At 43.1% G+C, this 24,530-nt stretch overlaps 1 protein-coding gene across 5 annotated transcripts in view; it reads left to right on the forward strand.

The window, feature by feature from the left end:
- Positions 1-256: 256 nt before the first annotated feature.
- rabgap1 (RAB GTPase activating protein 1) overlaps positions 257-24,530 on the forward strand; it is a 43,768-nt gene continuing 19,494 nt past the window's right edge. Inside the window, exons 1-14 of one of the 5 annotated variants that reach the window (XM_019872020.1) lie at positions 257-386; positions 3,235-3,496; positions 6,305-6,334; positions 7,597-7,840; positions 8,749-8,962; positions 9,249-9,423; positions 10,973-11,133; positions 12,007-12,117; positions 12,297-12,363; positions 12,806-12,908; positions 13,797-13,966; positions 14,093-14,261; positions 16,564-16,657; positions 17,767-17,917. In XM_019872020.1, coding sequence (XP_019727579.1) covers positions 3,335-3,496; positions 6,305-6,334; positions 7,597-7,840; positions 8,749-8,962; positions 9,249-9,423; positions 10,973-11,133; positions 12,007-12,117; positions 12,297-12,363; positions 12,806-12,908; positions 13,797-13,966; positions 14,093-14,261; positions 16,564-16,657; positions 17,767-17,917 — 1,851 coding nt within the window. In that variant the 5' untranslated portion in view covers positions 257-386; positions 3,235-3,334. The remainder of the gene's footprint in view (positions 387-3,234; positions 3,497-6,304; positions 6,335-7,596; positions 7,841-8,748; positions 8,963-9,248; positions 9,424-10,972; positions 11,134-12,006; positions 12,118-12,296; positions 12,364-12,805; positions 12,909-13,796; positions 13,967-14,092; positions 14,262-16,563; positions 16,658-17,766; positions 17,918-24,530) is intronic. The other 4 variants (XM_019872021.1, XM_019872024.1, XM_019872022.1 and 1 more) reach the window with 4 other exon arrangements.

The raw sequence follows: 24,530 nt of genomic DNA on the forward strand, positions 1-24,530 counted from the left end.
TGATTCATTTTTTTTCCATAACCACCCTTTACCTAATTTTTTGTGGAAGATGTATATTGAATGATTATGAAATCAGCATTTTTAATATAGGTCTAATTATGTCACAAAAATCTGGCACGATTTAAAAAAAAAAGCACCCTAAATCAACAGTCAAGTCGAAGTCGTGTGCGCGTGTGGCGCATGCGCGTTTGATATGGAGCGCATCCTAATGCAGGGGCACGCAAGGGGGCGTAACAAACACGCGCATGCGCAACGGCGGTGACAGCGGGTTGCTCGGGGCTTGTGTTTACAGCTCGGACGGATGCTGTTCGGCTTGTGACGAAATTGGAGTAAGACAATGTCGCGCCAAACGTCATATGAGAGCATATAGCTGCGGTGATTTAAAGGTAGGATAACTTCAACGCGCTGAAGCGCTTATGAATGTTGACTGCTTCTTCGTTTGCGCGGGGGGGAACAATTGTCAGTGTGAAGTGTGAGGGCATAGCAGGCTAGCTTGACAGCAGGCTGTTGTATAGTGGCCTGCATCCAGGATTTTCCTCCTCCCTGCCTACATACGCGGCAATGCATATCTGCAACAACCTCGCGTGGCAACTATTACCTTGACAAACGTTGAGCTTGGCAGTCAACGAACTTGGCCGCTGTTTAAATGGACAGGCGCCCATGTCGCTTTGACGGCTAACCCTTGGCAGTCAGGTTGAAGCTAACTACAAGTTCAGAGTTGGATCAATTCATCAAAACAAACTCTTCATGCGAACGGCGTTTGTGTTTGGAATACATTTCAGATCGTGGCGGTGTTTGCGTGCATCACTCAGGGTAGTAGGTTTGCTTGTGTCCGGATTAAGTTGGGTGCCAGAAAGCCAATTAAACGTGCAAGCTAGCAGTATAATGTGTGCTAACAAGGCGTGACGTCTATCAAATCCAATGCCCTGAACCCACATGGCCTGATTGTTTTGTTTTGCTTCCACTGAGAAATGAATCTGGGTGTGATGGATGATGCTTCTCTTCGTGCACTTTCAGATCACTGCTGCTGATAAGTCCTTGAGCAAGATTTTCTTGCCTTTTCTGGGTGGGTGTTGATTTGGGGTGTGGCATTTATTTATTCAAGTTAGGGTGATAATACGATGTAGGGCATTGTTGAATCATACAGCGCTGGTCAGGGATTAGGGCCAAATGAGTGTGACAAATAATCTAATTGCAACACCCCGCCTTTATATTGCAGTTGCAATTTAATATGCAATTATTTTTTTCAAGGTCCTCTTCCAATGTGTTACTTAACATACAAACCATATACTATCCTGTATTACAATACATCATTTCATATTCGTTGTACACTAGGGCTGCCACAAGCGATTATTTTGCTTGTTGACTAATCACCAACAGTAGTCGCAATTAGTTGACTGTCGAATCAAGAGAGCAACAGGATCTTGTCTTGTAATCTCTTCATGTGTAAAAAAAAAAAAAAAAAAATCAAAATGAACGAGTAAATAAATAAATCTGAAAAAAATGGGGAATAAAAATGTAAGATTTTAAGAGCTAAGATCAGCTGATTGAATCAGCTGGCCTGGATTTAAATGTTATTTTTCTGAAATTGGGACTTCATTTTGGGGAATATTTTGACATTATTCCCATAATTATAATTCTCCTCTCTTCTATGGTTGCATGATATACACCAGCCAAGTTTTTAAATACGACATACATATTTGAAAATTCAGGTTGACACTGGCTTGTTGTATTTTTCCATTGTCATGGCTTTATAATGTATTCAAAAATGTTTTAACAATATGATGTAGTGCACTTGTACACTGCGACAAATTACAGCCACATGAATACGCATTATGTGAAATGAATACCCCACAGCATTACATAACATAACAGCCAGTGTGAAGTGCAGCATCTTGAACTGTGGTGATTGACAGCTTGGAATTGCTTCGCTCACATGAGCAAGTGTCCTTCAAAACAGTTTCCGGCTGCATTAATTTTGTCACCGTGAGCGGCTCGGCTTGATTTCCTAATCCAAAGAAACCTCAGATGTGTTGTCCATTGTCTGATATTTGCCGGGAACAGTTCAAATTAGTGACGGGAATGGCAGTTCTTTTGAGTGGTGCACAACGCTTCCTTCCTTTGGACAAAAGATTGCGCTGCCCTTTTCTTTTCTGTGCTGCTTGTGCGCTGCTCCCAGTGTCTCACTTATTTTCGCTCACTATTATCCTTTTCTTATCTGTGCATTGTTCACAGCTGAGAGGGTTCAGCCGGCCGCCACGAACAGCCCGTTCAGCTGCCACAAAACAAAAAAAGTGGACGCTTCCTCACGAGTCGGCAAGTCCCGCTTTGACCAAGCAGGAGAGCTTTTTCCCGCATGGGACATAACTGATCTCCATACTCGCTTTTTGACACCCTTACGTCAACATTGGAACGGCATCTTTCTTAACCGTCGCACACAGAAAAAAAAAAAAAAAACAAATGTTCATTTGCAACTTTTTCATTGAACTCTTTTGTAATTTAGACATTCAGAACAATCACCACCTCTGAAGCAGCGGGATCAACTTCACATTGTGTGTGCTTTATTTCTGGCCTGGGATACGAACACCTGCAAGTAGTTCCAGGTTGTAAATTGCGAGGCTTGTGTACATGTACTCGCGCTTTACTGCCGTGAAGCGAGCGTGCAGCTTGGCAGGCGCGGCGGAGCGTTGATCCTGATGCTCATGCTAGGCAGGCCCCCCGAGTGTGACAAGGCCTTCTTTGTGGCCGTGTCAGAGCCGCCAGTTCATGTCGGGTAGCCTCTCTGTGTGCTAGGTGCCGTTCTTCTTGTCTTTACAATTCCGCTGATCCTTTGCTGAGATGGTGCTCTTTTGGAAAAAAACAAAAAACAAAAAAACAGTTCATTTATTCCCAATTTTGGGTACTATCCAAAAAGCATAAACAGATTTTTTTTTTTATAGGCAAGCAGTCTGTTGAAGCCAACTTGTGTTGCGTGATAATTGCAACAAGAGCTTGTCGCGCTACTTTGTATATTCCTCCCTCGGACGTTCAACGGCTCATCAGCCTGCCGTGCATGTTTTTTTTTTGGAATGCGGGAGGAAACCGGGACTACCCGGAGAAAACCCACGCAGGCCTGGGGAGAACATGCAAACTTCACACAAGGAGGCCGGAACTGGAATTGAATCCGGTACCTCTGCACTTTGAGGTCGATGCGCTAACCACTTTTAATTCTGTCCTTTTTTTTTCTTTTTCCAGGTGAATTTTGCACATCATCTCCCACCGCTTCTTCCTCCTCCTTCCTCCTCTTCGCGTCTTCCATTCATGAGCAGAGTGGCTGAGCGTAAGAGCGACTGCCATGGATGACAAGGGCTTGGTGGGGAAGATTAGCGTGTCGTCAGACTCGGTGTCCACTCTTAACAGTGAGGACTTTGTCCTGGTGTCCCGGCTGGGGGACGAGACGCCCTCGTCCACTAATAATGGTAGTGATGACGAAAAGACGGGATTGAAGGTAAGGACGGTGACTCTCAGGTGTGGATGCACCAGGGTGCGAGGGACGGCTGGCTTTTATTTATTTTTTTTATTCAGTTAAAGGGGATCCTATTATGGAAAATGTACTTTTGAATTGCTTTCAGACTAAATGTTGGTTCTCTGGATTGCCTGCCCAATTATCAAGTGTAAAATTAAAGAACCAATCGGCCTATTTCTGAAAAAAGGTGAAAATATATTGAAAAAATGCATCATTTTATCTCCCTTAAGTTGTTAATAGAGGTCCAGTTCAGAACTTGATGAAGCATCCTCATACTCATTGTCTTTTTCCATCTTGATCATTTGCTAAAATCACAAGTCAGAAGTTGTCATTTCTCACTCTTTTTCCACATTGGCTTTTTACACATTAACCATCAAGCTTAACCATTTGGTGTTTCACTTCTTCTTTTCTTACCCTCATTTACGTTACCCGTGTCTGGATTAATAAACGCCTGGCATGCTTTTTCAAATATTAGGCCTCATTCGCCGACACGTGGGTCGTCGCAGCGTTGGGCATATTTAGCAATTACCGGTAGTTAATTCGGTTATTGTTGAGAATGCTTTTGATTCGGTGGAATTCCGTCGTCAAGGAAAGGAGGAAAACTGGAGTGGAATGATTTAACTGTGACCAGCAGAGGTACTGTGAATTCTGTCTCGGCTTGTTTGCAGTCATGACATTGTGCTACATCCACATTGGAGAGTGTTAATACTAATCCATTGATTAATCACTGACCAATGGATGGATGGACGGATGGATTTCAGGCACTATTTGAGGCATATTTTCCCTAATTTCTTCATTGAGGCTGTCATCTAAGTCAATTAAAAGTTGTTTGTGATGCTGTACAATTAGATCTGTGTAAAAAAAAAAAAAATGATTGTTTGACCTTGGACATTTGCTCCTTCTTGAGTGGTATCTTTGGCATTTGAATAGTCGCTCTCCTGTTTCCATGAAATGTCTTTTGAGACCACTGGCGTGCGTGATTGACAGTCACAAAGAAAGAAGGGAACACCGTGGAGCGAGGAAGGAGTCAAAGGTGACTCTATTCATCCTGTGCATCTCGGAATTAATGACATTAGCATGAGCTACAATGGTCAACGATGCTGTATGCGTCATCGCACAGCGTGGCCGACTGCTGGCCGGTGACTTTCGTGCAGCTGCTAATGCTTTGGACTCATTCTTTGTTATTTTTGTTTCTGTTAGTTGCAAGGGTGTGTCGTGTCACAAAGAGAGGGGAGGACTTTGCGAGGGAGGAACTGCAGTGAGGCAGGCACCATCTTGTGTGTGTCCCAAAGGGGTTCAGGTTACCACCTCGTCTCCTGTCCCTCCCTTTTTCCTCACTCAGTGAAGGCATTTTTGACGGTCATTACGTCGACTGTGATTTCATTGACCTAATCACATTTCCCCTTGGTCACCATTTCCTGCCCGTGACCACTTCTCAACATTTCCAAAAGTGTTTTATGGCGAGATACCAGAAGATGGCGCCACGACAACATGAACAGTGTGTAGACTCGGACAAGCCACCGAGAGCCAACACAAGACCGGCATAAAAGTCGGCATTCTTTTTGACACAGTCAGAGAGGTATTAATTGATTGAACGATGTATTTTCTTCACATGGTGGTAGTTTGCAGTGTACATGTACTTTTATACTTTATTGGCAATATTCTGGTCACCTTGTTTAGCTATATGGGAGGGACAACATTTTAGAAACATCTCAAGCATAGTTCTAGTTCACTTGAATAACACTGGAAAATTAGTTTCTCTTATGCTATTCTTATGAATCAAAAAAAAAAAACAACGTTCGGAACGAAGCATTTTGTGATGACCTGGATGAAGCTGCAAATCACAAAAGTATTCACTTGTGTTGTCTCATAAACCAAAAAGTAGCCTACTGAAGCCGAATTTTAACATTTTAGCTGATTTTTACAACACGATAGACCCCCCTCACCACACACACACACACACACACACGCACAAAGAAAAAAAAAACATTCTTGTGTGTTCTTACCGCTTTTAAGCTCGGTGTACTCAAACTGACCAAGCATCACACCGAACACAATATGTCTACTGACCATTGCAAGTCATCCTTCCCCCATACCAGAAGACAGATCTTGGAGAGGCAATATGGCACCACAGGGCTTCCAAACCGCTGGAGTAGCAGCAAAGAATAGCACTCGTCGCAAAAGTAGCAGTAGAAGATGGTAACTCTTAGCTTATTTGGCAAGGAGATCACAGTTCTTCTCCTCGTTATTATTGCTGTGGTAAATGACTGATACGACGTGTAACGACATAAATACAGACGCTCAGTTCCTCTATCTGAGTCCGGCAACAGCGCACTCTTTTCATTGTCTCCTAATTGGATATCATGCTGTTTTACATCGCACCCACGGTCAGTTCCGCAGTCGGATTTGCCATTGTAAATATGATATTCATCATTGTCTGCTAGGCCATTTTCTGAGCAGATCAGAGAGGTGGGAAAAAAACATCTCTCAGCAGGTTACTCAGGGTGATAGTTCAAAGATGCGAGAATTCATTTTTTGTTGACCGTAGTATTTGAAGGGATTTATTCAAATTCAGTCAATCGTCACCTTTCATTTCAAAGCCAGAAGTTTTTGTTGTGGTGTACAATGGGTTAAGGTGGTGATCTGACTGTCCATCGTTTATGACAGCTCGGGAGAAAACCCTTCATTCACTTCTTCATCCCGACATCATGATTTGGTTTTTCACCTGCGCCGTCTCTTGAACTGTCCATCATGTCAGAGAGGAATCAGTGTGTCTAAAATTTGTTGTCTGTTATGCAGGTGATTTCAGAGGAAGGGGTCAGCTTTAAGGTCAGTCTCTTTGACTCTTTGCTCTCTTCCTCCTCCTCTTTGTATTCTTCGTATCTCTCTCTCTCTCTCTCTCTCTCTCTCTCTTTTTTTTTTTTTGCTGTAACGTGATCCAGTGGTGACTGTCCGTGATTTGTGCTCTCTTGTTCATTTGCTGGCTGTTGAGTGAGCCTACGAGTTGGTCACTGTGTTGATTTAGCTCTCATAGTGATAGCATTAGAAAGAAGTATTCATATGTAGTGTCGCCTGAACATTCGCGCAAGTTTTTAGGACTGGCTTTCAATGCAATGTCATCAATATGCAACAGACTTCTGATTTGCATTTGGAGGTTAGAACCTGATGTCGTCGAGCGCGAACCTATTCGTGCGTGCATCGTAGTCTTAATTACAGTAAATAGTTGGATGAAAAACACTACTAGGCCATGGCTCTAAATATGGCATTGTTACGCAGATGTGCAAATTCATTTGTAAAAAAAATTGTAACCTGGAAAGGTTGGTGTCATCGTAAACAATGAACATTATAAGATTTTACTCAGGGGTGCACATAAGTGGTGCGCCAGTGCGCTCGAGCGCTGGGAATTGAATATTGCACCTTTTGTACACGAAGAATTAGTCAGGCCCGCCTCGATTTAAATCATCTACCACAACGATTGCTTCCGAAGGCTAACTTCAAACTAAAAGTAAAGTAACACATTGATATCGACGTAATATGACTTGTTTAGTGTGAAGTTGACCCTCATGACACGGTGGTGGTCCAACGTGAGCAGTAGAGCTAGCGGTGAGACGGTTCTGCGTGTGTTTGGTTTGATTCGTGTATAGCCTTCAGATTAGCATGTATGTACTTTTACTTGTTTCATATGCAGTTAGTGTTGGCCTAACTCCACCATTTACACAACTTACTTTTTTACTGACCTACTAATCACTAAAATGGTAAGAGATGTAAAAAAGAGGATGCTTGCCCTAAGGATGCTTGTCCACAGAGCAATCACTTGATGCACATTATGTCTTCCAAGAACAAGGTGAGAAGCAGGGATACAAAAGGAGGATTTATTCATGCAATGATGTTGCTCACTTATCAGCACCATGTTGTGGTCTGTCACATGTCGTAGAAAAATGTGATTTTGCTGGCTTTGCTTCAGTGATTTTTAATCAGTGTTTTTCGGTTTACTAACATCTGTTTGGCCCTAAATGTCTCCATTTGAATTCTGTGTGTGTGTGTGTGTGTGTGTGTGTGTGTGTGTGTGTGTGTGTGTGTGTGTGTGTCAGATTGTGGGAAATGGCAGTGAGCAGCAACTCCAAAGGGAGCTAGAGGATGTCCTCATGGAACCGTCGTTGGGCGACGCCAGGCCGGGGCCCCTGGCGGGCGCCGGGGACCATGACCTCCTCCTCACCACAGCATCGCCCGTAGCACCAGCCACTGATCCCCTCAGTGCACCATCACCCAAGGTGGAGATGGTACTTCCTGTTCAGACAGCTCAGGAGAGCGAGCTGAATGAGCGGTCCTATCGGGGTGAGTGGTCATGCCTGGTAATTCTAAACGTTTAGCTGCAAGGAACTGAATTGGCTAATGTAAAACTTGAGGTGAAATTAATGACGCGCGCGCTCGTGTGTGTGCGTGTGCGTGCGCATCATTAATGCAGGAGAACACTGACTGCACATTGCTCTGGATGAAAGAACCCGTACACTTTGACTGCTATGATAAATGCGTCGTGATAATTAAAATTTGAAATGGTCGTACTGACTGAAAATTTAATCCTGTTTATCTCTAAACTATAAACTGCTGAATCCTTCTTGGAAATGAAGGCCTTGATCACCTCTAGAAATAATTTTTGACTGGATAAGAAAGTGTCTCATTGTGACATCAAATGATCGAGCAACCAAGCCTCAAATCGGGATCCAACATATGTGAGATGAAGGGCAGTGTGTCTGCACACAACGATGCCGAAATAAAAGCAGACGGGGTTTGGCTTCAAGTAGCCGTATCCTAATATTTTCCACAATATTTCATAAAATATTCACCGGTACAACCTGTCTCTGCTTGAACCAAAAACACGCATGCAGGCTATCTCTAGTGGCGCGCAAGCTAATCTAACACTCCGTTTCACACGGAGAGGACAGTACTATACTCTCTGGACGGACAAAGGAAGAATTTAACTTTTTCGAAAGTGTGCCCCATGTTATATCTGGTGTAAAAATCACACACCATTTAATAAAAAGAACATCATGGTGGTGATTGTGTGTTTCGGGACCGCTCTATTGCTTCAGGACCTGGACGACATGCTCTGATTAATGGAACATATTAACAGGGTCTTTTTTTATTCCAGTGCACAGAAAGTCAGTCACTTTATGCCACCGGAGGTGAATAAAGGTCTACAATTAAAAGATCAAAGTAGAGCTCATGACGTGCTTCCTTCACAGGAGATGAATCGTCATCAGACGGCAGTCCTGGTAGTCCCATCCCAGATGAGGACAGTGTAGTCTTCAGTCAGCTGACATATCTCGGGTGCGCCTCGGTCAACGCTCCCCGCAGTGAGGTGGAGGCTCTCCGTATGATGGACATACTGAGGGGGCAGTGTCAGCTCCCCTTGGACGTCACGTTGTGTGTGCCAGGCGTGTCTGAAGGCACTGTCAGGTAATTGGAGAATTTTTAGCCATGTCCTCCAAGCCATCCAGGAGGTTAATTCTACCCGATATGACTGCGAACAGTCAACCCTGATCAGGTTTGGATTGGTACAGTATTTGCAGCATTTGCAATATAAGTACCAAAGCCATTTATGGAGTAGGATTTGTTTTCTAGTGTGACAAATTGTAATCCACTACATTCTTACTGAACTTGCACAAAACTGCAGCTTTTTTGGAAATTGAGACAGTTCGCAGTGGTACCCGTGATGAGCGTTGCTTCACATTCATTTTCACAGGCTTTTGGACCCCAACAACAGTACGGAGATCGCCAACTACCCGATCTATAAGATTCTGTTCTGCGTGCGCGGCCATGATGGCACGCCGGAGAGTGACTGCTTTGCGTTCACCGAGAGCCACTACAACGCCGAGATCTTCAGGATCCATGTGTTCCGTTGCCAAATCCAAGAGGCGGTAAGTTCTTTTTTCATTTCTTTTTCTCGCTTGCCTAATATGATACCGTAGTTTTAAAACGAGTGCAAATCCCTATCAGCGTCTCTGGGTCCTGATTAGCCAAATCAAAGCTATTCAAAAGTAATGTGAAAACGTTAGCACAGTTTACCAGTGAATCACTGAAGAAAGAAGAGTTGAGATCCACAGATCGCGCCAAATCGAGTCTTGTGATGAGCAGAGTGTCTTTTTGGGCACATGATGAGCGCGATCATGACACACTCATTTGTTTCCTGTGAAAGTGAGCAATGCGTACAGAAGTGGCTGCAGATAATGGATCATAACAATTATTATTTCAGGAGTAGACTCTGACACGATTTCTCAGCAGTGTTTTCTTCTGGGGAGCTACGCAATGTACTTGATTTTTGCCCTTTTACAGTATGTCTCTCTCAAAAACATTTTTGTTTTTAAATGACAGTTTTGCACGACGTAAATTGTCACATTCGCTAATGTTACTTCTCTGATTGTGGATGTGCCTCCCACATCTGCAACTGCTTAAATGATGAAACCCTGGCCACTATTTGACCAAATACTTCATGCACAATGTTAAAGCTTTCGAAATAGTTAAGACTGAGCAAGAATGCCCAAAATTGTCTGTGTTCCCCACACATTGCAGTCTATTTATATAAACATGGTCAATGTTGCTAGCAGCGTTCTGTCGACCTTGTCTTGGATCGCTGATCCCCAGCCCCCTGCCCCCGACCCCGTAGCATGTCCCACAGGGGCCACGTCAGTGTTGGGAGCTTCCCCGGTGCAAAGGCGTTATGTCATGCACTCCGGGCTGTGTTGCAGTACTCATATAACCCACACACAAAATACCAAGAAAAGCCCCCAGAACAAGAGGTGTTAAGGGAGACGATGTGTCACTGCTTATATCATTCAACAGAAGTGAGGGGTGGGGGTGGGTGGGGGGAAGAAAAATGGGGTTAAGGCTTCAGAACCCCCAGTCCAAATTGAAACTGCATTTTTGCCACGCTACTCGCATGAACCTTAAAATGTCAACTTGGTATTTTAGTGTGTGTGTGTGTGTGTGTGTGTGTGTGTGTGTGTGTGTGTGTGTGTGTGTGTGTGTGTGTGTGTGTGTGTGTGTGTGTGTTTTGCTGTTTGAATTCCAGCTCAGGGCCTCTTGAGTGGAGTTTTCATCTTTCCCCTTTGCTGGTTTCTCTTTTGTTCATTCACAAAACATGTATGTTAGGTTCATTGAAGGCTCCAAATAAACAAAAGAACCTCTTAGACTTTTCCTAACAGTGGCATAAAAAGGCGTATTCCCGGCGATTCTGGTCTAATGATGTTTTCCATTTTAGGAGCCCCGCTCTGTTTCAATAAACAAAGACACTTTACGGTATTGTCACCATGTGACACAATGACATACGTGAAGCTCCGGAGTGTGAACAGGGCGATGTTACGAATCGCAATGCAGCTGCTGGTTCTTTGTTGCAGAACATCTCCGCAGCCCTTTATTCTTTTCTTCACATTATTTGCCAAACCGTTGTGCTGCGTTCCCTCTCTGCAGGTGAGTCGGATTCTGTACAGCTTTGCCACAGCATTTCGGCGGTCAGCTAAGAAGGCGGCACTGGCGTCGCAGCAGCTTGCTCCACTCACGCCAGATAGCGACTTGTTTACCTTCACCGTCAGCCTGGAAATCAAGGAGGATGATGGCAAAGGCACTTTCAGGTATAAGAATTGATGATGTGTTTTCCTAGCAATCAGATACTGACTGAAAACGTACACACACACTGACAATGGATAAAGAAACTTGCCAGCTGTCTTTGATTGATGTCAAATGTTTCATTTAGCCTCATCACAATAAATTAAAAAAAAATGCAGTCTTCTTTATTAAACAATACTTAAAAAAAAATTGCATTAACCTAAGTACCTCCATTGAAGACGAGCATGCCACTTTTTAATATTTATGCTGGAAAGAGAGCGAAACAGCGTTTTTGTTTTTTTTGTACAAATGAGGGGATGTAAAATCAGCCAGCCATACAAGGTAAGCTTAAACTTCAATTGAGCAAGTGTATCTTTATTTCATCGAACACAATTTGAGTTCCCTCTTTCCATGTTGCTTGCTCTCTTGTTTGAGGTTATGCAATTAAGACCAGAATAGCAAGACATCCTTGAAGCTTCCATCACGCTCCAGTTCAGAGGGAAACACAAGCGCCTGTGTGGTTGCTGCTTTCAACCAGCTTTTGACCAGTTTTTATTTCTTCCCCAATCGTCCCCATGTGCTCACAACTATTAATATTTCAAATACTGTAGATTTAAAGACAAGATTACCTTCACATTTGAATCCGAAGCGAACGACATTCACGCACAGGGCACGCACACTCAGATGAGGGAATTAGTTTGTGAGATTCGAAAGAACAAAGCACAACCCTATTCTTTCTTTTCACTTAACTATGAACTAAATTTAATTGGAATCGACCTGTCGTGATGCGTTTTGGTGTATTTCTTCTTGCATGCAGTAACTATTCAAACTCACTTTTAATGTGTGGTGAGGATTTTAGATTTTGTCTTCTCTGATTTACTGCTTTATTCCCCCGCCAGTGCTGTCGCAAAAGACAAGGACAAGCAGAGCTTCAAACTACGTGCCGGAATGGACAAGAAAATAGTCATTTATGTCCAGCAGACGTCCAATAAGGAACTGGCTATTGAGCGGTAAGAGGAAACACACAGGCACACACACGTGCACGAGGATAAAAATGTCAAATATCTAATGCTTGGATCGGTATACAATAATTAGGCCTGTTCAAGAAGCTAGTTGTAGTAACTGACGAGCAAGATTTGATTGTTTGTTGAAGGTTTTTTTTTTGTGTGTGTGTGTGCCTCTGCTCAAGGTGTTTTGGTCTTCTGCTTAGTCCTGGCAAGAACGTCAAAAACAGTGACATGCACCTTCTAGACCTGGTAGGTTAGTTGTGTGCACTTATGTGTGTATCGATACCTTGGATGTATTTTGAATACATTAAAACGGCTGTAATTTTAATAGTAATTACTGTATACACATTTGGACAAATGGATGACTCCTCAATAAACGCCCCGCCGCTTATGGATGTTTGTTACTCACTGCAAAATATGTGGTGATGGGCATTACCCTGTTAAATAAGCATTTTGTTTTTATTCATGAAAATAATATCATCATGCAGATGGAACTTCTCACTTACAAAATAAGAAAATTCATTTTTAAACACTTTTTTTGTGCTCATTTATAGAGGATGGATACCATTCACCAAGAAAAAAAAAAAAGCACATTTGTTCAGTGTATGAATAAATGTACGTTGAGCTGTACATGTGGAGTTATTTATATGTGGGCATGAGCTAATTCCCTCCAACTTGTGCCCCCTTTTAGGAGTCAATGGGAAAGAGCTCCGACGGGAAGTCTTACATCATCACAGGAAGTTGGAACCCCAGCACGCCCCAGTTCCAGGCTGTGAACGAGGAAACGCCCAAAGGTAACAAAGACCAGCTACTGTATTATTAACAAAAACAAAAGAACCCCGCTATTAGCTGCCTTTGTTTTTCTGTTTCACATCCACACATGTAAATTGCTTTATGGTCGCACTGATCTTCAAATCACTTGACATAAATTGTAGGCAACATGCAGCATCTCCAGGAATCGCAGTTTTTTTCTCACATTATTTCAAAATGGAATCACATTTTTTTTGCCCCTCCAAATTCTCCAAACAATACCCCGTCTGTTTTCAAACAAGCCTGTAACATACAATACTTTCCAGGCGCACTGTGTGTCTCAATAGATTTGCAAAGTCAGTGTGATTTTACCCACGACGAGGGCTGTGCTGTTTCCATTCTTATAGATCAGAAAATACAATTTCCAATTGAGCTTAATGATATTTGGAGTTATTTGCTTCCGACTCAAAACGCTCCCCATCAAATAAATCACTCTCTTGACTTCACTGATAAATGAGTAGTGCTAGGAAACATGTTTACCAAGTTTTAACTGTTACCTGTACATGTACACAAGTATGAATTGAGTTCAACCACTGATGACATTTCAGTGACAAGAAAATGACAGCTAGTTAGCCACTAGCTAGCTAATATAGCAGTACACAGCTTCACTTCGTGCCTCTTCTTGTCAAACAGCACAGACAGTTGTAATAAAACGGGACCCAGAATAGGGAGTAGAAAAGCGGTTGCAGCGCAAAACATGGCTGAAAAGAAGCAAAACTTGGTCATCTGCGTGACAACTGAGGGTCTCCAATTAGCATGAGAGCGAAACACTAACTAACCTCCCTTGCTTGGATAAGCAGTGTCACGTTGTTCATTGATTGGTCTTAGTTAATTGGTGATGATAAATAAAACCGTTTCTCTTGCTTTTGTAGATAAATGTATGTACATGACGACAGCGGTGGACCTCGTCATAACAGAAGTCGAAGAGCCGGTGCGTTTCCTTCTGGAGACGAGGGTCCGGGTTTGCTCTCCCAACGATCGTCTCTTCTGGCCCTTCAGCAAGCGCAGCCACACTGAAACCTACTACCTGAAACTGCGACAGGTATGCCGACCTATGACGAGCACTTGCGGTTTCATCCAAGCAAATGAAGGTCAAGCTTGACATTAGTTTATGCTAATGCACAAAGTGAAAATACTTCCTCATTGCATTTTTTTTTTTTTTCCTCAGATGGAGCGCAAGGAGCGGAAGAGGCCCTCCGCTGACACACTTTACGAGGTGGTGAGTTTGGAAAGTGAGACAGAAAGAGAGAAACGGAAGACCACAGCTAGTCCTGCTATCCCTCCTGGCGCGCCGGGTTCGATGGTCCCTTCTCCACCCGAGGATGACGAAGAGGAAGGTAATGTTTTTTTTTTCCGTCTGTTCATCATCATTTTGGCGACCCGATAAATATCTCAATGCATTTAATCATAAGAAAATGTTGTTGTAGAATCGTAAAATTTCAAACAGAAAGCACTAATTCCGCCCTTGTAAATTACCCTCTATCTAAATCACCGCACACCTCCACAGACATCTCACTGAATAGTTTATACACTCTGAAATTTATCATTGCTCGTCCTCATCACTGATGGCTATAATACACTATTTAAGCAGGAAATGAAAACGCTCCCCCTGAAGGCTGTCCCGGATATAAATGTGATGTTCGCCCAAGTCCTCGTGGTGCCCGGTCACAAGCTGTGTTGGAGAACTTCTTGTGCTGTACTTCAAGTGTCAGCAACCATGTGTTTGTGTTATTTTTAAGACGTCCTCACAAATGTGGATATTCCGCCTCACTCATAGTCAAGAGATCCAGGTTCGAATCTTTGCTCTCTCTGTGTGCCCACCAGTTCACACAGTTTATACATATAAAATATGCTGCCTAAAGCTCCTGGGTAGATGGATAGATAAGTGGCGTGACGTCAATGTGCGGCCGTGAAAAGAACCCGCTTATTTTGTCGTTGTTCATTCTCCATCTCACATGCAGCCAATACGGAAGCTGTGGACCGTGATTGAGCGAAAGCTTGCCGCATTACGCAAAACATAATACAACGTCTCTTTAGTCGAGAGAACACATTTTTGTGCACCCTGTAGGTGTATCACATCCCGCTCCTGGCAGTTTTCACAAATTCTAAGGGAGAATAACTTGTGCGATGGCAACTCTGATGTTTGATGGAGATTACTTTGAATGCCTGGGAGGGGAGGCGCCTCACCACTTTGTACACATCTGACTCCGGGTTGCACATTGTGTTCTTTTATTTATTTTTTGCACGTTGCATTGCAATTCATTTCAACGTGGTCGAAAAAAAAAACATTAATATGTATTATTGAAGTTGTGTATTCTAAAGATTTATTGAACCACTTCTCCAATCTTTCACTGAAAAAATACCCACCAAAAAGCTCATACGCCCGAAATTGCAATCGGTTGTCTCATTTGAAGCGTCACAAATACTCTGTTTCGACCAGCTTTACTTGCCCTTAAAAAAATCCTCGAATTTCACATCATTTGTAAGAAAACCAGAAGAAGCTCTTGCAACCTTTTTTTTTCTGGGAATTTAGATGTTATGGAGGATTGCTCATTTTTAATATTCTTTTTTTTTTTTTTTGAATTCCACAAAAATGGCGGCCACTTACCATGTTGCTCATAAATTGTCTTTGTTACATTCTTCCACTTTGCCACCACCACTGATAGTCTGCGGTCACATAAAAAAGAAGCCAAAGAATAAGAAAAACACCTGTGGGGGTGGGGGGGGATTCTTTTTGATTTGGACTCCGATGAAGTCTCACAAGATTTGCTGAAAGTGTCATGTGAAACCTTTTTTTTTTTTTTTTCTGGGGCATTCAGCGCCATTTGACTTCAAAGACACCACGGGGCTTTCAATAACTGTCGAGTCATTCAAGTAGTTTTTGTAACAGGCAACGTTTCTTCTAAGCTGCACGCATGCGCAATTGCGCACTTCTCTCGGCACACACGGTGACAGCTAGCGCGCACCATGCACACATGACATTTCTACACTCATTCCTTTATTTTCCACCCACTTTAATCTACAAACAGGACACCGGACTAGTCCCACCTCCGTTACAGTTTCAGTAGTGCGACCGAGGGTGCGCACTCAGTTGTTCTACGATAGTTTGATGTATACATTGACGCACATTCACTCGCACTCACCACAGACGAGAGGCTGGGGGCGACGCGCGGACCGCTCCGTTCAGGGAGTCCAAACATGGACATAGTTTACGAGCCCCTTGAATGAGGGCCTTTCGTGCGTTTCGACGGTCAGGTGGAGAAATGTTTCTGTTTTATTAAATGACCATGTTTTCCGTTATTTATGAGTGGACATCGTGTGATCATAGTTATACACACCGTGTGCTCAAGGATAAGTCACCAACGTCGTCCAGTTTTATTCGTGTCATAAATCTCTCATTCGATGATATGTTCTATTTTGATATAAAGGTAACTGGAATTGTTTTCATAACCTACTAGATCACGCAACCTTGTTATGATCGCAGGTTTTGGACAGATGTGATACCAGTTTGGCCGCCGTGTGCATGTCTGTTGTTGCTCACCGTGGTCCAAAGAGTGCTCAGGGAGTTTGTGTGTGTGCTCAGACGGATGGAAAATGTAACAAGTAAATGTTTCATTTTTTTTTTGTGTGTGTGTCTAGATAATGACGAGCCATTACTCAGTGGTTCTGGTGATGTTTCCAAAGAGTGTGCTGAGAAGATCCTGGAGACCTGGGGAGACTTGCTATCTAAGTGGTAAGGTCTTTTGTTGTGTTTGGCCTTCAGCAGTCTTTCTGCTTCCTCTGAAACAAACACTCACACAATTGCCTCTTATTTATTTATTTGAGGGAACAAGATAAGCAGCTTGCTGGGGTAGCTCTCCTGTCCCATTGCTGCATTTGTTTTTTAATTAAAAGCATGTGATTTAAAAATAAATAAATAAATAAATAAGACGTGTGGTGTCTTGAAAGCGTGCGTGCTTTGGGTAGCTTGAGCAGGACAAAATGTAAAATGGTTGCACAATTTAAGTCATGACCCTAAGGCCAGATGACAGAGAAGCTCCGGCCTACTGTTGAACCGTGAATTATGGTCGTCACGGTGACTACAGATGTTTCCGTACACACAACTTTGGTTCCTCTCTCTACTCAACTGTTTTTCCCTCGAGCATTAAAATGACAGGTATTACATAATGGGACACATTGTAAATGTAAAACCGCATGAAAAGTAGAAGTGAACCTAGTCAGTAATCGGGGTGCCAAGTGACTTCCGATACGATGCCAATCTTGCATCTCGAGGCATGCCCGATACTGATGGTGAGCCATTACGATATCAGCAGGAATGAAGCATGCTTTTATTTTTTTACTAAGAAATGTTGTAAGAGCCTTGATCATGTGATACTATTTCACACAAAGAACAATTGTTAACCTCAAGCATGAGATATTGGAGATTTTAGATGTAGACAGATATAACCTGATGCTGTTTTTTTTATATTGGACCAATATCAATTAGATCTGTCTGTGTTGAATGCGATCACCACTGGCGCTGAATTTGCCACGCTTCTAATTTTTACGACTGCACTAAGCCGCCAACGGCTACGAGAAGAAGCATTTTGTGACTTGGCGGAAGGCACAGGCCAACAAATGCCTGCGCTCAAGGTGACATGGTAGGTTTAAAGTGGAGATTCTCCCCACATCTTGTGCCGCGTGATGATGCATTTGTTATGAGTTCATTACATGCTGCTCATAACCTTGAAAACTTGGGTGTCATTACTTTTGTGAATCAAGCTCTAAATTGTTTCATCTATTGTAATTGACCAGAGAAATCATCCCTATGACTGACCACTGCTCTTCCGCCTCCTTTCTCAGGCATATGAATCTGTCCGTGCGTCCCAGGCCGCTTCCAGCTCTGGTGCGGAGCGGGATACCCGAGGCGCTCCGTGGGGAGGTGTGGCAGCTCTTGTCTGGTTGCCACAACAATGACCACCAGGTCGAGGAGTACCGCACTCTAATCACAAAGGTAAGGCAAAACAGCGTAATGGTAATTACTTAAGGATGACACACACACTCAAATCTGCTATACTATACTATAATATTTTTACCCTTAATTTTATATCGCAATGTGTAGGGGAAAAATATGCAAGTAGAAGAGGCAGAAGATGGTATTTTCCAATTTCAATAAATGCACCAAGTAGTCGTCCGACCAGACATGTTGTTCACCCCTGCAAAGAATAAAAAAGGCTCCTGGGTCTCTCGAGAGTAGCAAACCCTGCTACAGTGACCCCAAAAAAAAAAAAAAAAAATCCCAGGACTTTTATTTTGGGAATATTTCCCACCGTCCAGACATGCAATCTTTTTCCAAAAGTTCCCAGTCCCGCAATAAAGTGGTGCCAAAGCATTTAATCGGACATTTTTACGTTGGGCTAACGACAGGTATAACAACAATACACCCCCCCCCCAAATTAAAAATAAATAAATAAATAATAATAATAATAATAATAATAATAATAAATGTAATCATCGATGTCTTCCTCACAGTTTTTAATGCAACTTGTCCTTGGTTTTGTGCGTTCACACAGTAATTGCTTTTTCCCTGAAATGTTTTGTGTGTTGTTCTAATCGAAGTACACTTATTTGATCTGACACTGCAGGTACTGTAGTTCTTTTTCGCACATACCCATGGGCATGTGGTTACATGTTGTATTTCAGAGACCCCCCCCGCCCCACACACACACACACACACACACACACACACACACACTAAAATGTGCCAATGCTGCTCTTCAGTTCTTGGCTGCAACTCTGTTGTCTGCTTATATAAAGGCAACATCCCGGGGGCACAATGCTGGTTCCCAGGTGGTGAAAAGATGTTGGTCTTGCCTTTTTCCTCCACTTCCCTCTTGACCCCCCCACCTCGCTGCCTGACCACTGTGCCCACCTCCCTTTCCAAGACTTTTTTTTCTCTTTAGCTGCATGCAGTTCCTGTGCAACAACAGTCCCTGCAGATGCATTTGTGTTAACTTAAATGGTATGAATGGAATGCTAGCTTTCCCTCACAATATCATAACAATGATGTGCAGCGCTACTGATTTGATAACCACTGGACAGAAAGTTGGAAAGTATTTTTAAGGCATTCCAGGATAGGAAAACACGTGCGGCTTCTCCCAACAGACATTTTTCGATTTATTTAGTCTACCCAAAGCTTGGCTGGTGAAGAGTGTCAGCAATAGTATATAAAGTATGTACAGCAATACCGAAACCTTTTCAAGTTCAGTGCCCCTCAAATTGAGAAATTGACCAAAAAAAAAATGTTTCGGTACATCTGGGTGGATCATGCCTCATGGCCAAAGTCTGCTGGGATAGACTCCTGCTCACCCCTCATCCTTCATAAGGGCAAGCGCTATACAAAATGGATAGGGGAGTGGTCTTAGAATTTGGGGTTTTTTTCTTAAGCATTTTTTTTTTGTTGCTTTATTGCCGTAACTAATTCCACTAAAAATGTCCACTAAAAATGTATCATAGAATAAATAATTATAAATTCATAATTAGTTTGTTGACAGTTATGTTCCTCTACCAGTTTTGTATGAGGATTTTGTTAGCCATGTATATAGTCAAATTTATCTCTTCAATCAAAGAACAGGAGAAATCTATTAACATTCACTTTGCAATTACTACTCTTCATAATTAACTTGGCTTCTTATGTACTATGCTCATTATTTAATTACTAGGCTCCATCTTTTTTTAATTTGTGCATACCATGGTCACATGCCAGCTTCTACTAAGTTTTGTGCTCTTGTGCATATTGTGTCGTTAGCGTACGCGCGCGTGCGTGCAACTCCCTGTGTTGCACGCACATTGTGTCCTAGCTAGCAGCCTCTTTGATCCCTTGACCTGGTCTCAGCGTGTCTGAACATGCTGTTCATCAGCCTTTCTGATGAGGCCATTGAAAAAGCGGTTACAATTTCAAATGCAACCTTTTTTCCCCCCCAATAGACCCCTGACGCAAGGCTCCCTGCTGCAGAGTACTGAAAGTACCAGATTATATTTGAATGCTGACTAATTAACATTCCAGCCAGTAACCAAAAAGAGCAAAACCCATTAAGCTATTGTAGCCATGGCCCGCATTTTTAATTATTTCCATAAATTAAAGCAGGCAGGAGGCATTGAGTGACAGAGCCAATGTGCGCGGTTTTGGCAGTTCCCTATCCTAACTCGCCCAGTGGAAGCTGATTGTCGTGAAGTTGTTTCAAAAGAGAGGACAGAAATAAAACGGCAACACCTATTTGATGTGTGAAGAAGGTAACACCTGGGTTGGTTGACATCTCATGTTTCTTTTCTGATTTACCGTTCTGCCAGTCGTGCACTGGATCTGAGGCACAGCAACACTGTTTCGGGAATGCCCTCTAATTCCGCGTGACAATTCGAGGCTGGATGAGTTTTTATGGAAGAACCTTCGAACCTTGGCTTCAACTCCATCAATGGCATGACCTCCAGTTTCCCCGAACTTACATGTAACAGCCATGTGTCCCAATACTTGTGTCCACATACAGCATGAATGCCACGATGCTTTCAGCAAGACAAAACAGGCCATTGTGACTCTCCAAATGCCAATACCTTGGGATAGTTGCAATCAGAAGTGCTTGTATTGTGTTTCCATGTGTTAGGCACGGGAATGCCCTCTCCAAGCGGTATCCAAGGTTTGATGAAAACACAACTTAAGTTGGATGTGAACAGAACTGAGGGCCTTTTGTGCTTTTGGTGAAAGAAAAAGCGCATGATGTCAACTGCATGGTGCGCATGCAGGTCAATACTTTAGTCACGGTCACATCTTGTCGGTTTCTTCCCTCGTTGAATTTTACTAGCGTTGTGTGCAAAAGCAACCACTGACTTGATGGGCTATTTTAACTGCGATGTTTGTAATTTGCAGCACAGTAGAATGCAGTCTAGTGACCACCTGACCAGGCTCCTTTTGCTCTTTACGTTGATTGAAATCAAAATATCAGTTGCCCATAGTTACGAATATAAATGTTAATTGTTTTGTCGATATAAAGATAAGATAAGCGAAACGGCTTTAAGGCACGGAGTAGTCTTCTGGATTAAATCTTTTTTTTTTTTTTTTTGGTAAATCAGATTTTTGTGGGCGACCAAGACAAAACTACACGGGACATAATTTACACACTCTGGGTGTCAAAGTCTCCCGCGATCCCAATCATTAAAGAGAAGCAAGCGAGGGGCCCCCCATTAATTACAACAACCAGATTCAGCGGAATGCTGAGTTTTTATTTGTTGGAATCGTCGGAATTGTTGTCCAGTGGTACTTCCCAAAGTATGGCGACTAGTTAAAACTAGTCCTGAGACCTTGCACAGTGTACAAAGTTGTAGGCCTATGTTGTGCTCAGTTCAGCAAGCAAGTGTCAGGATGCCACGCTGCCTCCTCTTCATCATTGTGGCTGCACCCTTTTCATCCTGCCATTTTGTTCCTAATATCCCGGACTTCTTTCTCACCTTTCCTCTTTTCTCTGATGAGCTCTCTCCTCCCTTGCCTCTCCCTGCTATCTTACGCCCCCCCCCCACCCCCCATTCCTCCCCATGCAACCCTCTTTGCCTCGCTGTCATTTATTTTTAGCTCCTCGTGCGGTGGGCCGAGGGGGTGCGTGAATGCAAGGGAGTGTGTCTGGATTTTGCTGGCTGGGGCGGAGAGAGAAAGGTGCAGGCTGGTGTGTGTATGCGTGTTTGGGTCTCGATCACGCGATGGCAAATTGCTGGGCACGAGACAAACTCTGCGGCTTTCCGAAAGTCATTAAATGAGGATGTGGATCATCTAGCATTTGGCTATTAATATCCGACTGGGCGCCTAATTTTAGTGCAGGATCCTGTGTAATTAGATCTAATCATAATAGCCCATATCCTCGTAAGTTGTCGCACAGGTTCATTAGACTGATGAGGTGTGGGTGGGGGGGGGAGCAGGGGCTGTCACAACTAAGTTGTTTAAGAAGATGCAATCAAAAAGCTTTTCCGTACAAGCTTGAGCAGTTCTCCAGAGTTTATAATGAACAACTGTCTGCTAGGAGGGAGATTAAGATGTCAGGTTCACTTTTGCCGACTCACGCTTAGCTGACGCTTTCAAAATTGTGTCATGCAGCATCTGCAAATCTGTTAGACCGAAAGGATACATCCGCACCCCTTCCTGTCCAACTAGAACTTAATTTGGGATTTATTTGGTACTCTTGTCATTTGGTTCTCAAAACGAGATCAATTTATCGTACACTTAAAATCCTACTGGCCATATTTTGTAACTGCATTCCTGTTTATATGGTTATGCTACAGTCTACTGAAATTCCAAAACTGCCCCCCTGATCCCCTCCCCCGAAAAACAGCCATGAATAAGCACTGCCCAACTGTATGTCGTTTTTTTTTTTTTTTTTTCACAGAGCATTGTTGGCGTGCGTAATCAGATATTGCAATATTTTCCTATCGCATTGTGAGGCTATATTGACGACCTGCCAAGGTGAAGCTGATAGATGGACTGAGTGTTCAGTGATTTAGCGGTCAGCGGTGCGTTTTCAGAATAGTCAATTCTGTCCGTCTGAACTTGATGAACTCGTACCGAAATGATTTTGTCTTCTCGACAACGTGCAAGTGAGGAATTATCTGTTGTGCTTTTGTTTCTGGTGTTAATTAGGACTATCTGAGGGTGTGGAAATAGAATAGTTTGTATTACACTTTCAGGACCTGTAGAATTCTCTTGCGCTGGTTCTGTTGTGCAATTTTTTTTCATGCGTTTGGGAAGTGAGCATCATCACAGTTGTTTTATCTGGAAAACAAGTGTGATTGTAGTAATTTGAATGCTTGGTGAAGGAATAGCACAGCATGGAAAAAGAGAGCATACCAATGCAATTTAGGTTTTAGTTCGGGGAATGTTCATCATTTCTTGATTGTAGATTATGGTTTCCCTTGAGTGAATCATATGACTTTTTTTTGCCATTTTGGTATCATTGTGGCATTTAAGGATCGCATGGTGAGAAATGACCAAAACAAATAGCCATGCGGAAGATAGCTTTTACCATTTTGCGCTGTCTGAGCTCTAGACAAAAGCAGGATTGTACACCACAGTCTCCACTTTGTTGCTGCGGTGTGTTGTCTTGTGCCCGTCATCTTCTGACTGTGGCCAGTGGGCACATGGTGAAAAATAAGTACAAGAAAAACCCTTCATCTTCTGCACTGTTGTTTATTAGCATCTTGTTCTGACCGTTCAATGTGAAATGTTGTTTACTTAAATTTTTTTTTTTTTTTTTTTTGCAGTTTTTTGCGGTGCTCTTTTGAAATAAAAATCCCACAGTGACACGAGTCGAGCTGGTGCTCTGCAGTGACAAAGCATGACGCGGAAAAACATTGGTCACATTTTTTTGTTTGTAGCCATATTTGAGTACTCAACATGATTGCTTTTCAACGTTGATCGAGTTATGACAAATTAAACTTTGTCAAAAATACTTGATGGTCTGTATACGGTCATGGAAATATTAGACCACTCCTGTTTGTTCAGTTGGATTTTATGCTGCCCAAAACCGTGCTATTAGGCATTCCATGTGCTACCGGTTATTAAACTGACCAGGAAATTGAAGAAAACAAGGTGGTCTAATTTCTTTCATTGATGAAGTATTCATCGTGGAATTAGATTTCTCGTTTCAGTAGAAATTAAAATGTTGATTTCAAGCTGGAGAACACTGTAAATGCAATCACAAATGGAACATCGCGAAAGCAGCGTGCACGGTATTTCCTCTTTGCATGGCAGCACAAAGCACCGTGTGTTTCTAATCATCGCAGGGACGGTTTCCGTGTTTTAAATTTTACTCGTGACTAGTTTTCGTTACGAGTGAAACTCATCTATTCAAAAGGAGTGCAAAAAAGATGCAGTTTCAGGGACGACGTCGCGCACAACCGCGTTAACGCTCAACGGTAACACCGCTCTTTTTGTATCGCTGTTTAATTGTCGCGATGACAATCCGGCTGCGCGCATGAGAGCACGTTGGCAAATGAAAAGTGGTCGGGGTGGAGGAGGCGCGGGATGGAGGCAGTTGCATGTCTCCGCTCTCGATGATTGGTTTGAGCCACACGGAAGGGAGGGACTTCTGCCGCTCTTTCTTCAGTCGAGAGAGCGCGAGCTCCAGTGGGCGGGAGACCGGGAGTAAAGAAGAGAAAGAGACTGTTTAGCAAAGGAGGATAAATCATCACCAAGAGGGGGGAGGAGGCGGCAGAGGGTTCCTCCAGCATCGGTATGCCAGCCTACCTCATTTCCACTTCAGACGTTGTTGCCGCGCCTCCTCGTAGAAAGAACAGCTGAGGTGTGGATGTGTGATTGTCTGCGTGTGTGTTCAGGCATTTTCGACATCTGTCACCTCATACACTGCTTTCCTTCCAGCAGTTGGCTGTGATACGATGGCAAAGGACTAGACGGAAACTTGGGATCAGCTGAAATAACACAGCGGGTCTTTCAAGCAATTAACCTTTCCCACTGTTTAAATGGCTTGGTGGGGGGGGGGCAGTGTAGAAAGAGGAACTAATTTGGGAGAATACAAGGTATGGTTTGAAAAGAGGGTCGTGGGGGGGGGGGGGTTGGAGGAGGATTGAGGACA

The sequence above is a fragment of the Hippocampus comes genome, unplaced genomic scaffold, assembly GCF_001891065.2.
Source record: "Hippocampus comes isolate QL1 unplaced genomic scaffold, H_comes_QL1_v1.1 scaffold199, whole genome shotgun sequence".
NCBI lineage: Eukaryota > Metazoa > Chordata > Actinopteri > Syngnathiformes > Syngnathidae > Hippocampus > Hippocampus comes.